This window comes from Halichoerus grypus, chromosome 8 (genome assembly GCF_964656455.1).
Source record: "Halichoerus grypus chromosome 8, mHalGry1.hap1.1, whole genome shotgun sequence".
In the NCBI taxonomy this organism is placed as follows: domain Eukaryota; kingdom Metazoa; phylum Chordata; class Mammalia; order Carnivora; family Phocidae; genus Halichoerus; species Halichoerus grypus.
Window position 1 is genome coordinate 4,672,166 of NC_135719.1, and position 15,359 is coordinate 4,687,524.

The 15,359-nt window shown below is 52.9% G+C and overlaps 1 protein-coding gene across 2 annotated transcripts in view; it reads right to left on the reverse strand.

Annotated features, from left to right (window-relative positions):
* Window positions 1-2,486: 2,486 nt before the first annotated feature.
* Window positions 2,487-15,359, reverse strand: part of SLC28A1 (solute carrier family 28 member 1) — a 48,477-nt gene continuing 35,604 nt past the window's right edge. The window contains exons 12-18 of one of the 2 annotated variants that reach the window (XM_078078840.1): window positions 9,655-9,785; window positions 8,368-8,536; window positions 8,035-8,109; window positions 4,470-4,551; window positions 3,664-3,762; window positions 3,411-3,522; window positions 2,487-3,156 (exon numbers count right to left, since the gene is read on the reverse strand). In XM_078078840.1, the coding sequence (XP_077934966.1) occupies window positions 3,084-3,156; window positions 3,411-3,522; window positions 3,664-3,762; window positions 4,470-4,551; window positions 8,035-8,109; window positions 8,368-8,536; window positions 9,655-9,785 (741 nt within the window). In that variant the 3' untranslated portion in view covers window positions 2,487-3,083. Of the gene's footprint in view, window positions 3,157-3,410; window positions 3,523-3,663; window positions 3,763-4,469; window positions 4,552-8,034; window positions 8,233-8,367; window positions 8,537-9,654; window positions 9,786-15,359 lie in introns of both variants that reach the window. The other variant, XM_036083095.2, reaches the window with a different exon arrangement.

Sequence of the window (15,359 nt, forward strand, 5' to 3'; positions counted from 1 at the left end):
TTTCATTAACAGAAAATACTAGAGGACAATGCTATTCAGAGTATGGCCCACATGTGTTTATAGGTCTGTAATCATGTAATAGATACTGAAAGTGACGTTCAGAAGCCTCATAGCAACTTCACAGAGGAATTGTACGTTTGCTGAATGCAGACTTCTGCTCACATCTCCAAATTAGGTCATTCATGTAGTCATGTTGGCTGAAAAATCCTCATCAGCAGACCACCCCACCAGGACTTAATTTAACATAATAAATATATCTTATATGTTGATCGCTATTACACTAAGTACAGGAAGGCACAGAATCTAGATTTCAAGAAACCTAATGTATAAAAACAGGCAATCACAGTGAAATTTTTGAGATTAATAAAAATGGCTTCTTAGATTCTTCAGTCGGGCTTTAGTTGAAAATAAATCTTGTCATTATCTTGGGGACAACACAATATTACAGTGTGTTCTGTGTTAAAATATATGACAATATAAATCGTAATTTGTGCAATCCTATTCTGGTATCATTTTCACTTTCCACTATACTAAGAGCCCAGAAAAATGCCGTTGGCCAGGCCCCCTAAGGACACCTGAGAAGCCTGCTAAAGATCCTTTGCCCTTCCCTCCTATCAAGGTCATCTTCCTGGGAGCCACGCCCTGTCTCGGGAGGGACTTCCCTTCCCAGCCAACCCTCTTCTCGAAGCCAGATGCCAGTGCTTTAGCCCATCAGAGTTTGGTTCACTGCTGTTCCCCTGTCTAGCTCAGAACCTGGCACATGGTACGTGTTTCAGACTGAACTGCATCCTCCCCCCCAATTTATGTTGAAGCCCTCACCTCCAAGGCGATGGTATTTGGAGATGGGGCCTCCGGGTGTAAGTGGGGTCACATGAGGTCAGGAGGGTTCCCGTAGTGGGATTAGTGCCCTTGCAAGAAGAAACACCGGAGAGCTTGCTGTCTCCCTCTCTCTCTGCAGTGTGAGGCCGTCTGCATGCTAGCAAGAGAGACATCACTAGAAACTGATCGTGCCGGCGCCCTGATCTTGAGCTTCCAGCCTCCAAAACTACGACAGAATTGATTTCTGTTGCTCAAGCCACCCAGGCTGTGGTATTTTGTGATGGCAGCCCGAGCTAATAAAGCAGGTGCTCCATGGATATTCCTTGACTGAATCAACGAGCAGTGCATAATCCTGGAGCGGACAGATGACGGGCACGGGCCTCATTCTTTGCAAAGATCCCTCTCTGCTTCAACACCCTTCATTTCTAGAGTCTTTTCCAAAAACCCCAGCCCTTCCCAGGCCAGGGACATAAAATCAATGGCAGTTTGGGCTCTTAGTGTCTATTTCTTAGCACAGGGGCAGCAAATAGTTCTCTCCCGAAAAGGCAGCCTGAATCCCTTGGCAGTGGGGGCCTCCAGCACCCCACTGATGGGGATTCTGGAGCTTCTGGATTCAGTGTGGAGAGTGCTGTGATCGATTAGCAATGTCTGTCACAGCTGTGGAAGGGGCAAGTGGAGGGGTCTGTGCCAATCTTGACTTAGAGCTGCTGCCTGGGATGCAGTTAAGCACGGGCTTCCGGCACCAGCAGATGTCTGCAGGCCTCCCCTCAAAGGGCTCCCGACTTCTGCAGGTGCCCAGTGAGGAGGACGGAGCACGGGGGTGGAGGGAAGGTCCGATGACTGAGGAGCCCTCACTTCTGTGCCCGCCCCGCGATCAGAGCAGTGCTGAGCTGAGAGCACGTCCTCTCTCTGCCTTGGCCCAGGGCGGGCTACAACCGGGAAGCCGGAGGTGACACAGGTGGGTGATGGAGCAGTGGCCCGGCGGCCCCAGGGACAGGTGCATCGCAGGGCACTCCGCCAAAGCCGCTGGGGAATGGGAAGTCGGCAGGAGCAGCACAGGCAAAAGGGAGAGGGACAGGGCCTGCTGGGTGACAGGGGTGCCAGGAACGAAGGCGCAGAGGCACGTAAAACACCTCAGAAGCCTGGACCCCTGGAGCAGCAAGCATGGGCTGGGGAGAAATGCCGAGGCGGGGGGGGGGGGGGGGGGGGAGGTCAGGGCAAGTCACCCAACCGAGTTCCTTTGATGCCAGCAGCCTAGCTGAGAGATTCAACGCCGCTTATGAGGCTAAGACGGCCTGGGTTCAAATCTCACCTCTTCCTCTTCCTAGCTGTGTTGCTTTGTGCAAGTTACTTAACTTCTCTGGGCCTCTGATTCCTCAACCAGGGATAATAATAGAACCTGACTTCATAAGGTTGTTGTCAGGGTTGAGAGAATCTACGAAGCACCCAGAACAGTGCCTGGCAGACAGTGCGATGTAAACAGTGTGTTACAATTATGTAAAGCAGTTTAGGACATTAACCACTATTTCCTGAGTTGTGTTCCATGGGGTCCTCAACTAGGAGATGCTCCCATCCCAAAGGTTCTTATGGTCGAAAAAATTTGGAGAATGTCTCCTGTCATATCTGGATCAAGATTTGGCGAGTCCATAGTAAAACAAAAACAAACCCAAAAGCAAAACCCGTGTAACTTTATTTAGCCCGGTATTTTCCAAGCCTGGTGGATCACGGAACCTTCTGAACACCTTGTGGGACAGTGTTCCACGGGACACCAGTTTGGGAACACTATGGGCAAAGGCTGCCGGGGAGCCTCTGAAAGTAGAGGAAGGGTCTGGCCCAGGTAAGCCACAGCAAGATTCCAGTGCCAGAGGAGGAGGAGGGAGGGAGGGAGGCGGCTGCAAAGCCCAGGGTGAGGGACCCCATAACTGAAGGGAAGGGTGCACGTGATAGACCCGCGGTGGGGAGACAAAGAGGACCAGAGTGCTGTTTGGATGCGGAGGGGAGAGAAAAGGAGGCAGAGGTGACCCTGAGAATTCACATTTCGGGAGGGAGCAGGAAGGGATCGAGGATTGGGGGGCATCCCTCACTTCCACACCACCCACTCTCTGCCCGCTCGCCCCATCAACTCCTCCCCAACCGCGTGACCGAGGTGAGTCTCAGCCCCGTGGCTTCCCCCCCCAGGAGGGAAGGGTGAGAGAGAGAAGGGTGGGGACAGCCACTTCATGGGGACGAGCAGCCCCCAGGAGGCCAAAGACGTGCTGTCCCCGCTACGCACAGATCGTGTGGTTGTAAAATCGACAGCAGACGTCCAGGGCCTCTCGGCTGACCTCTGGGCTGGGGCTAAAAGAAGCAAAGGCTGCGGTCTGGGCTCCGGGCCTGGCTCTGCTGGCCTCTGAGGGGTGTGCGACCCTGGGAAAGCTGCTCCATGCCTCTGGCCCACCCTTCCTCCCCGTCTGGTCTCCAAGCCCCACATCGGCCACAGCCGTAACATTTCTACCCCTCGCCCCAGAACCAGAGGCACCCCTAAGGCACTTGGGCCCTCTGCACCCCATCACTGCAGGGCCCCCGAGCCCCCCAGCCGGCCCGGGCCTCACCTCTGGAAGGCCCCGCGGCAGCACTGGTACACCTCGAAGCTGCTGCTGCCCACGGTTGTGTTGAGGAGGGTCGTGCAGTCGACCGCGGCCCCCCGGGGCACATAGAGGATCCCTGTGCAGGGAAGGCAGCTGGTGGGCAGGGTCTGTGTCCCCCAACTCCCCACCCGTGCTGGAACTTCCAGAGGGGCCAGAGCCCCGGTGTCCGGCCCTGGATGGGGCTAGAAAATCAGGACTCTGCCAGGCCGGCACTCACCGGCCACGCAGGCATTCACCAGCGACACACAGGTCCCCGTGCAGAGCGCCCGGAGCACTATCTGGGAGAAGTCGCTCTTCCGCTGGGGGGCCATCGAGGCTGCAAGGAGACCGGGGTGCTGAGCACCAGGAGGCCCTCTGCCCTTCTGCCCGTACTCTGCACCTCTGGATGCCTCTGCCTACTCCCCTTCCCCTTCTGGGCAGATGGAGGGACAGATGTCCTCCTGCGCGCTCCCTGAGTTCGGGAGTCCTCCTCGGCCTGACTTGGGCCCCGGGTAACGCCCCACACCTGCCACCCTCAGAGGCGGATGTAGGAAAAGAAGGTGAGTTTGCCGTCAGGCAGACCTGGGATCAAATACAGGCTCAGCCACTAACTAGCTGAGCGACTGGGACCATCACTTCCCTTCTCCAAGACTCAGTTTCCTTCTCTGTAAAATGGGATGGTTACACCACCAGGCAGGGGGTCTGTGAGGAGCGGCTCAGAACCATGCAGGGCCCTCCTCCTTCCTCGCCAGGGCCACCTGTCCACCGTGGGTATGGGAACCGACAGGCCAAAGCCTCAGGGGACAGGCCAGCACTGCATCTTCCCCCCCTCCCCAGACTCCTGAGCAGGGTGCTAACCCCTGGGCCGCCCCCCCCCCCCCCCGGGCAGCAGAGAAGTCCTAGGGCTGGGAGGAGCCTCCGCGGCCATCTTGCTCAGGCCCTGCCCTGGACATACGGGAGGACTGAGGCCTAAGGATCCCAGGAAGTTGTTTCAGAGCCAGGCCCCCAACCGCCCAGGGCGCTGGGGAGGCCCCCAGGACTCACTCAGGCCTCCCAGCATGATCCCAATGGAACTGAAGTTGGCAAATCCACAGAGGGCAAATGTCGTGAGGATTTCTGCTCTGACCTGAAAAGACAGAATATGAATGAGGTGGGGCTTCCCTTGCATGGGGCGGGGCACCCCCATACCACCCTGGCTCCCCAGCCCTAGTTGCATCCACTTCCGGTGTGTTTTTGACCTTTGAAGCCCTCAGTGCTTGACCCCACCCCCACCCCAGGCCTTGCACAATGGCCTCTAGGTCAGTTCAGGCCGCACCACCTGAGAAACAGCCCCCTGCCTGTGGCCTTCAGTCCCCTTATCTTAATTGCCACCCTTTCCCAGTCTGATTCAGGCTTGTTATGCCCTCTGGCGTTGGCTTTCCTAAGCTCTGTGCCCGGGGGCACTTGGTGAATGGCCCTTCCCAACACTATAGACTGGAGTTTGTTTTCCTGCAGGGGCTCTCAGGCTGCAAGAGGACTGAGGACAGCCTCCTGAAGACAGTGAGGAACTGGGAGCCCAGCCAGTGGGGCTCCACACGTGTCCCCACCTATGACCAGATTGAGCAAGTCAATAGCCTCTTTACATTTCAGTGTCTCCATCTGCAGGGTGGGAATAATAGCACCTGCCCAGATTGAGCAAGTCAATAGCCTCTTTACATTTCAGTGTCTCCATCTGCAGGGTGGGAATAATAGCACCTGCCTGACGGCTGTTGTAAGGGTCACACCGTAGGGAAAGTACCAGGTATTTAAGCAAAGTAATTCCCCTTCCCCTCCCAATTATATAGTTGTTTAATTTCTGAGAAAGAGGTGTTAAGAGCCAAATGGAACAATTTGGAATAAAAAAAAAAAAATGGCTTAGATCATACCTCACACCATATAAAAAAATCAATTCTAGAGCATTGAAGCAGATAAATACTGATATTTTAAACAGCAAATAACAGAAAATATAGGCAAATAATAATTATACTTACAAGTAGCATTATTATTCTCATTTTGGAGAGGAGCAAACGGAGGCTCAGAGAGGTTGAGTAACTGAGGAACTGGTTCACACAGCCAGAAGGTGGCCATGTAAGAATTGGAATTCAGTTCTGCCTGACTGCAAAACTCAAGCTTTTAAATATTTCACCATACTGTCTCAGGAATTTAATACCTATCAGATTTCTGGAATGGAGATAACTTTCTAAGTTTAGAAATAATAGAAGAAATCACAAAGGAAAAGATTTGGTGTAAAATCGGTTAAAAGAAAAATCCCCAAATACAAGATGAAGAAGAAAAAAGACTAGGAAATATATATATGTATAAAATATAATAGAAAATGGTCAATGTCCTTATAACATAAAGAGTTTACACAAATGGATGGAAAAATATTAAGGCTCCTGCATCCGGCTTGCTCACCTACCATCACCCTCTCTCTACAGCAGCTCAAGGAATCTTAAAATGTAAAATGTCAAATCTTCAGGAACTTTCTACTGCTCCTCAGCCAGTCTCTTCCACAATTACCACCTGCTCTAACTGTGCTTCTCTCCTTTTGTTTCTCCAAACAAGTGCTGTTCAACCTCAGGGCCTTTGCACCTGTCTTTTCTTTGTCTGGAATGCTCTTCCCAGCTTCACCTGGCCCCTTCTCCTCCCTCCAGGTCTTGGCCTAAATGCTACACCTCGGGGAGCATTTTCTGACTAGCCCAGCCAAGGAAGACCCTTCTGTTTCCTCTTCTTGTTTCCTTTGTAGAACTTCATTCAAATCGTGGTTTACTTTTTATTCCTTCACTTCCTTGTGCTTTTCACTAGGCCTACATTCCATGACATCAGGGACCGTGTCTGTCTACTTCCCCTTTTAATTTGTGGTGCCTCGCAGAGTGCCTGGCACCCTGGGGGTCTCAACCAATATTTACTAAAGGAACAAAGTAAAAAAAAATCCTAAAGGAGCATCCCATCCATTATCTCTAGAGGAGAGACAGACAGGGGCTGAGGACAAGGACAGGGAAATCTGTGCTTTTGATCTCACACAATTTATTATTTTTAACTGAAGGCTACATTCCCTTACAATTTAAAACATAATTTAAGAAGAAAAAATATTTCCCCTTCAAAGTGCCTAGTAACCCAAGAGATGCAAATTAAAACAATGAGCTATTGCCTGTTACAGTAAGCACAACTTTTTTTAAGGAGGTTGCTCAGTGCTGCTTAGTGTGTAGTAAAGTCAGCCCTCACAGCCCAGCTGGGGGACGTTTCCGTCGCTACCACCCTTTGGGAAAGTCACTGGGAGCAACCGCACGAGGATTCATGCCATGTGATTCAGTCATCCCACATCTGGGAAAGCTCCGGAGGAAATGATCCGAGAGGAGGGAAAGGTTCTGTGCACAAAGCTGTTCATTTCAGCACTGTGTAAAATAGCCAAATGAGGCAATGAACCCAGGAGGGCCCCACAGCAAGGAATTGGTTAAATATGTCAGGATGCATACATCTAAGATGTTTCTGTCATAACAGTTGGTGCGGGGAAAGCTGGCTCCACTACAGGATGGATGCTGTAATGACAACCAGGTAAACTCTCCCTTGAAAAAAGAATAGGAGAAAATGCATAAAACAACACTAGCTATAATTTTAGGATGGTGAGGTGCCAGGTAATGGTTTTATTCTCAGTGATGCTACATAGAGCTTTTATTTGTTTAGAAACATTCATTTTATAGAGCTTTTAGAGTTTTGGGTGTTTTTTTTTTTTTAATTTTTACTTATTTATTTGACAGAGAGAGATAGCAAGGGCAGGAACACAAGCAGGGGGAGTGGGAGAGGGAGAAGCAGGCTTCCTGAGGAGCAGGGAGCCCGATGCGGGGCTCGATCCCAGGACCCCGGGATCATGACCTGAGCTGAAGGCAGACGCTTAACTACTGAGCCACCCAGGCACCCCTAGAGTTTTGGTTTTTTTACGAGAGAATGAGAGAGAGCCTGTGCTCATGCAGGGGTGGGGAGGAGCAGAGGGAGAGGGAGAGAGCATCCCAAGCAGACTCCCTGCCGAGCGCGGAGTCCAACACGGGGCTCTATCTCACGACCCTGAGATCATCACCCGAGCAGAAATCAAGAGTCGGATGCTTAACCGACCGAGCCACCCGGGCACCTCTAGAGTTTTTAGTAATAGATTTTCACAGAAAAAGCCATCAGGGGAACCGAATCCAATGTGCTGGCTGTGAATGTGGGGGGCCTCCCTATCTCGCTCCCTCTGCTCACTGGACGCTCACATATGTCCCTCTGGGCGCAGCCGTGGCACGAATCACACCACTTTCCAGTAGGAGAGGCGAGGCTCTGTGGCCGTCCCAAAGCCACACAGGATGGTGGCCCATCTACGGCAAGATCTCAGGTGTCCCCAAAGAGGCTCTTTCCTTGCAGCTCAGCCTCCTAAGAGGCTTCGGGAAGGAGGCAGTGAAACCCGAGGCCATCTTGTCGCCCAGGGCAGTAGGATTGGGAGGCTGGGTGCCATCTCCGTGTGTCCCCTGCCTGTCCAGGAGCTGGGACAGCACCTGCCAGGGGCCCCAGGAGCAGCAGCATGACACCCCTGCCGCAGGGAGGGGACCGGGACACTCACGGAGATCCACTGCTTCTTGGCGCCGACCCACTCCTCAGCTCCTGCGAGGCGGCGCTGCTTGTACTGGGAGAGCTCCTGATAGGCCACGAACTCGTTCAGGAACAGCTTGATCCCCAGGAGCTCCGCCACCACCGGGCAGTCCTCCCAGGCCACCCCCATTAGGAAGGCCACAGGCCGCAGGGCGTAGGAGCAGATGAGCTGAGGCACAAGGCAAGGGCAGCTGGTGGGGCCAGGACCAGGGCTGGCCGCGGATCTGCGGGGTGTCCACCCCCTGCCGCCCACCCCCCGTCCCCGGGCCGCCCCTCGCGGGCCAAGTGGGCAGCCCAACGGTACCTGGAAGCTGAGCTCCTGGGCACCCACCATGGCTCCCAGCCAGGAGAGGGCCGCGTTGACGAAGGCCAGCAACGCCAGGAAAGCAATCAGGTTGGCTCCGATGTTCCCCACCAGCTTCACGGAGACAGTGGCCCCATTGCTGGCTGCTTCTAAGAGGTTCTGGGCGTCTCTGTTTTGGGACCAAGGACCACCATGATTGGCCTGTCCCCACAAACAGTGGGGCTCCGCATCCTGTCGGCTCAGAGTGGAAGCTTGGACGAAGTATTTTGTTTTGTTTCTGAGACCCAGGGGGGGAAAGGGGCTGGTCCGAGCGCCGGGATAAGGCCCGGCACGGTGCTGTGTCCACGTGTGGGAGCCACCGGCCACACGTGGCTTCCGAGCACTTGGGAGGAGGCTGGCCAGCACCGAGGTGTGTTGTAAGCGTGAACGCGGACCAGATTTCAGAGATTCGGGACAAATACAAAAGAACGTGAAATAGCTCATTAATAATGTTTTATATTGATCACATGTTGAAATGACAATATTTTGGACATACTGGATTAAAAAATTTGTTAATAAAATCACCTGTTTCTTTTGACTTTGTGAAAACCACAACTATTAGAAAACTTAACATTTTAGATGTGGCCCACACTCTGTTTCTGCAGGGGCGCAGCTCTGGACCTGCGCACTGTGCCCCAAGCTCGCTGGGGCCTTCTCAACACCAAAGCCAGGGTCACACGGTGCTTGTTCGGCTACGAGGAAGAGGTGTTGGCAGGTGAGGCGATCAGGGGTGGTGCTGAGTCACTGTGTGACTGACACGCTGGTGCGGGAGCTCCAGGCCCCGGGAACAGGTGGCCTGGGGCCTTCTCAGGACCCTCCCCAGCACACGTGCAACAGGCCGCTGTCCCATGTGACCTGCCGGGCCTTTCCCTCTGGTCCGAGCCTGGAAATTAAGGCGCGAAGCCACGACCCGGGGCAGTGAAGGAGGAGGGGGCCTGGCGTTGGGCAGAGAGAACCAGACGCCGCTGCCTCGGCCTATGCTCCTGCCCCCTCCCCCCACCGCCCTCCCCCTCCCCTCCCCTTCTCTCCCACCCCTCACCCTCTGCTCCCCCCAGACCCCCCTGCTCCCTGCAACCTCCCTCCCCTCCTCCCCCAGCCCGACCTCTCTTCCCACCTCCCTCCCCTCCCCTCTGCTCCCCCAGACCCCCTCCTGCTCCCCCCGCAGCGTTCCTCCCCCCTCCCCCCCGCCCCTCCCCCCTGCGCCCCCCCACCCCCCACCCCCCCAGGCTACCCTCCCGCTGTGCTCACCCTCCAGTCAGTTTCACCCCTTCTGCACCCTTAAACTTGGACTCCTCCACCTCCGGGTAGACCAGCTTGGACAGGGCCAAGGCACAAGGGGCGGCCATCACGGAGGCGGCAATCAGGGAGGCGGCATCGATCTGCAGGAATGGGAGTGAGGCTTACCCGGAGACAGAGGGAGACAGGGAAGTGTTGGGGTCAGGAGTGCAGCCCAGGGCAGCAGGGGGCATGGGTGCTCTGCCTCATTGGGTGTGTCCTCGTGGTCAGTACTGCTGTCGTCGTTGGCGACAGTAATGATACCTTTTCTGGGTAAAGGGTCACAGGCTGGATGCACAGAACGTCCTCTTTCCCTGCAGTACTTGGGTCAGTGAGACCCAGCAAGTGGTGTCAGCCACGGCACGGCGTGGACGAGGAAACTGAGGCCCCCCAAGATTAAATGGGACCTGCCCAAAATGAAGTCAGAGAAGGAATTAGAACCTTCATGTCTTTTGGCTCCAAGGTCAGAGTTCTTCCTTCCCTTCTGGGCTGTCTTCCTTTGGCCAGTCATCTGAGGGCTGGTCCACCACCGGCTGAAGGGTTTGTGATGGTTTCAAAGCTCACAGAACAAGAGCTGGGATGGATCCAAGCGGTTACCTCATTTGACCTCATAATATAGGAATGTCCTTCCTCTATAGGATTCCCGCCTTGAATACTTACTGTGACAGGGAGCTCACCATTTCAAGGTGGCCCATCGCATCCACTGCTGTGGTCAGAGAGCCCTTAGGAAATCTGCCACCAAAACAGCCACCCTTTGGCCCTGGGTCTGTCTACAGGAGCCATGCTACCGAATTCCTTCCCAGCAGGATGGCAGAGCAACCTGGGCCCCAGGGATTCATCCTTCCTGAATTAGTATCCTTACTATGGCCTCAAACCCTTTGCTTCCCTGTTGTTGTTTTTTTTTAAGGTTTTATCGATTTATTTGAGAGAGAGAGCATGAGCAGAGGGAGAGGAAGAAACAGACTCCCTGCTGAGCAGGGAGCCCGATGAGGGGCTCAATCCCAGGACCCCAAGATCATGAGCTGACCCAAAGGCAGACACTTAACCAACTGAGTCATCCAGGCGCCCCTGCTTCCCTGTCTTCTGCCCCAGAGATGGATGGGATATTTTCCCAACACTGTATTATTTACCAAGTGGAAAAATTAGAACCAACCCAAACATCTTAACAACAAGGGAACGGCTAAGCATTGTCAAGCTGCCATGGGGGGCTCCATCTGAGGTCATGATCCGAGCTGACGCCAAGAGTTGGACGCTTAACCGACTGAGCCACCCCGGCGCCCTTCCTCCTTCTTTTAAACCCCCTTTGTTTCTTTTCAGTTGGGAGTAGAAATCCCTTAACATGAGTATCAGCACCAACGCCCACCTCTTGCACACCCTATCCTAGGCCCTCGGTGTGCAGGCCCCGCTCCTTGCCAGAAGAAACCAGAACCTGGATGTTCCAGGCTGGGCTTTGGGACGTCACCTGCCTCTGTGGAGCTGCCCAGATCCCATGGGGACTTTCCCCTCCATCAGCCAGGACCCTCCCCCTTGCCCCACTTTGGAGGTCAGCTCACCCTTGCCAACTTGAGCAGGGTACACATCCTACCCGTGTCACATTCCTGGACGCTGTCTGAGTGCGCCAAGCCTGACCAGAGCCTCAAGGGCTCCAGCTGGTCATTACAGCTTGGAAAGGGGTGAGTTCTGCCCAGACTGGCCTCCCTGGGGCACGGGGCCAGTCCTCCCCACTGCCAGCGACTCCTCAGGCTGACACCCCCAGTCCTGCCTGCAGGCGCCCCGTCAGGAACACCTTCTGCCCCAGCATCCCAGGGCCTACTTCTGCTCAAAGCTTTCCTCTCTCTACCCAAAGGGGGTCCCATGTGGAGAGGGATAGAGGGTATGCACCCTCCATCAAAAATAACTTTACTGGGGCACCTGGGTGGCTTGGTTAAGCGTCTGCCTTCGGCTCAGGTCCTGATCCCAGGGTCCTGGGATAGAGCCCTGCATCGGGGCTGAGCAGGGAGCTTCTCCCTCTCCCTCTCCCCCTGCTTGTGCGCGCTCTCTCTCTGTCAAATAAATAAATAAAATCTTAAAAAAAAAAAAAAAACTTTACTGAGAAAGGAAAAAAAATCCACACAACTACAAAGCATAAAATGGGCCAGTTTCAGAAGGATGGATTTCTGACCCTAATATGTCAGAGAAAGAAATACCACTTTTTCAACACTGTTCTGTTTTCTAGTATTGCATTTAACTCTTAAACTGCTGTGAGGTGGGCAGAAATTCTGCCCATTTTACAGATGTGGAAACTAAGTGGTAGACTCTCAGCCCTGCTCAGAACCTCACAGACCCTATCCTAGGGGCCCCCACTCTTGCACGATTGAGGAGCATCAGTGACTGATCCCCTCAACATGACCCTGCCCAGCCTGTGTTCACAGCTCCCCTCACAGTGGCCCCTGAGCCAAAGGAGTGGGGAGAGAGACCAGTTTCTGGGGTTAGTGGAGAGGGCTGGGGCCTGCTTTAGAGTTTTGGGGAACTACGGTGAAAAGGGAAATGTATAGGGACGCCTGGGTGGCTCAGTCGGTTAAGAGTCTGCCTTTGGCTCAGGTCCTGATCCCAGGGATCTGGGATCAAGCCCCACATCAGGCTCCCTGCTCAGCAGGGAGTCTGCTTCTCCCTCTACCTGCGCTCCCCCTGCTTGTGTTCTCTCTCTCTCTCTCTCACAAATAAATAAATAAAAACTCTTAAAAAAGGAAAAGAAAAGAAAAGAAAATGGAGATCACAATGAAAGAATTCAGTCAAAGGAGCCCTGGGACCTCAGAGCAGGGGAGGAGGTCTAGACCATTGCCGTCCAATACAAATATAATGAGAACCATGTCTGTGATTTTAAATTCTCTAGTAGCCAATTAAAAAAGTAAAGAGAAACAGGTGAAATTATTTTCGGTAATGCATTTTACTTAACCCAACATATCCAAAACATTATCTTTCCATTCATGTAATCAATATAAAACTTATTCATAAAATATATCCATTTTTGTCCGTACGAGGTCTCAAGGCGCATCTCATTTCAGACCAGCCACATTTCAAGGGCTCAGTAGCCTCGTGTGGCTAGTGGTCAGTGCATCAGACGGCACAGGGGTAGAAAGATCCAATAGGAGGAGAGCAGGGCAAAGGGAGCCCGTTGAGCAACAAAGAGAGAGGAGGAGTGTGCAGGGACCTTTCTGGAATTCAGGGGCTGAGGGCAGAGTCAAAGACACAGTGAGGAGCTGCCCCGGGGTGGGCGGGGGGGCGCAGGGAATGAAGAGGGGAGAGGGTGGGAAGGCGAGGCTGTGGGAGAAGGCCCTGGGGCTGCTGCAGTGGCAGCCAAGTGCCAGGTGGGGGCAGAAGAGAGCTTCTCGGATTCCAGACTAAAGGCCCATCCAGAGCAGGGAGGGAAGGAGGGAAGGAAGGTCTGTGGGGTGCTTTTCACCTGGGCCAGCTATGGGGATTGGGGCTTCGTACCAGACCCTGTGCGTGGAGATTTGGCGGCCTCTGCACATTCTGCTGAGCTAAAGGGAAGTGGGCACCCAGGTCCCTTCAGAGGGAGGCCCGACTGCCCGGGGCTGGGCCTGGACTCTGGCCTGAGACAAGAAGGAAAGGAAGCTGAGTGGCAAGGCAGATTGTGGAATAGGGAGAGTTCTCCCGGTATTTTAATCTTAAGTAATGGCAGCAAGACTCACGCAGTGGGAATACCCTTCTTTTAACTGACTGTGGAAACCAGAGCAATACCAAGACATGTAAAAGCCCTAAGTCCCAACAAACGGTGGCACCCCCCCGCCCCCCAACACACTGCCATGAAAAAGGTTTCAGGAACAAAGTTGTGAGTTTCCATTTTTGAAACATCAAATTCCTTCCAAAATCAATTCGGGGTGGTGGGCTCTCTCTAGGCCTTGGTGAACCAGATGATCTCTCAAATTCTCGTCCGGAGGGTGCCAAGCCCAGAAGATCAAAACGCCAGAGCACAAGGGGCCTTTTGGGAAAGTCACACAGCATCTGCTCTGCCCGGGGAGTTCTTCAGGCAGCTGAGCTTACCAGTGTGGCCCATGTGCCCCAAGGGCAGGTTGGCTCATCCCCATGCCCACTCCCAAGAACAGAGATGAGAAAGACAGGTGGAATTCGGGACCAGGGGAGGGGACAGGGTGGGTTATTCTAGCATCCCCCCCCCACACACACACACTCTTGAGACCCTGCAGGCAGCGAAAGGCAGGCCACACTCTCCATCCGCACCAGGAGGCCCCCCTCACTCTAGGGGCTGAGCGACAGCACATGATATGGATGACATTTAGGTTGTTGCTCGCTCTTTCTTTCCTTTTTTTTTTTTTTTGTTATTACAAATAACGTTGGAATTTGGCATTTTTTGACCACTTATGAAAATATCTCCGTATGGGGCGCCTGGGTGGCTCAGTTGGTTAAGCGACTGCCTTCGGCTCAGGTCATGATCCTGGAGTCCTGGGATCGAGTCCCACATCGGGCTCCCTGCTCGGCGGGGAGTCTGCTTCTCCCTCTGACCCTCCTTCCTCTCATGCTCTCATTCTCTCTCTCGCAAATAAATAAAATCTTAAAAAAAAAAAAAAAGAAAGAAAATATCTCCGTATCATAATATTCCTAACTGGATCAAAGGGAAAGAGTATTTTTTTTTAAGATTTTATTTATTTATTTGAAAGAGAGCGAGAGCGAGCGTGAGAGAGAGCAGGGCGGAGGGGCAGAGGGAGAGGGATAGAGAGACAGGGAGAAGCAGGCTCCCTGCCAAGCAGGGAGCCCGATCTCTGGACCCTGGGATCATGATCTGAGCTGAAGGCAGACGCTTAACTGACTGAGCCACCAGGCGCCTGGGAAAGAGTATTTAAACTGACTGACAGATGTTCTCCCAAAAGGTGACAGCAAATTACACTCCCGTCAAGAGCGCCCTATAGCCCTGCCATTTAGAGGCATGTAAATGGACGCCTGGGTGGCTCAGTTGGTTAAGTGTCTGCGTTCAGCTCAGGTCCTGATCTCAGGGGTCTGGGATCGAGCCCCAAGCCCCTGTCAGGCTCCCTGCTCAGTGGGGAGTCTGCTTCTCCCTCTCCCTCTTCCTGCTGCTGCCCCTGCTTGTGCTCTCTCTCTCTCTCTGGCAAATAAATAAAGTATTTTTTAAAAAATAGAAGCATGTAAAATATTGCACATCTTCTAGAAGAAACAGAAGTTACTATTGTTTTAATTTCTTTGACTATCAGTGAGCTGGAATATCTTTTTATGATTTATGAACTATTTTCACCTGATCAATCATTTAAACTTTTTAAAAATTGTGACTTTCACCATATAGACATTTTTCATCTTTATGAGTAGCTCTGTCAACCTTTTCCTTTTTACTTCTGGATTTCATGTCATGCTCAGATTTTGCAAGAAAACGGCAAACTGCCGAAAACCAAGGGTACAATTACTTCATTTTTAGTAAAAAAAGAAAGCGAGTATGTGTGTATTCAGGTATACATACTTAAATGACGACACAGACAGATCTGGAATGATGAATTTTAAGTCAATGGTCCTCAAATTGAGCACTAGAGTCATCTGGAAGGCTTGTTATAATACAGGATATGGGCCCCATCCCCAGCATTTCTGATTCAGTGGGTCTGCGGGGGGGCCCAAGAATTTGCATTTCTAACAAGCTCTCAGTCAAGAGAACTGCT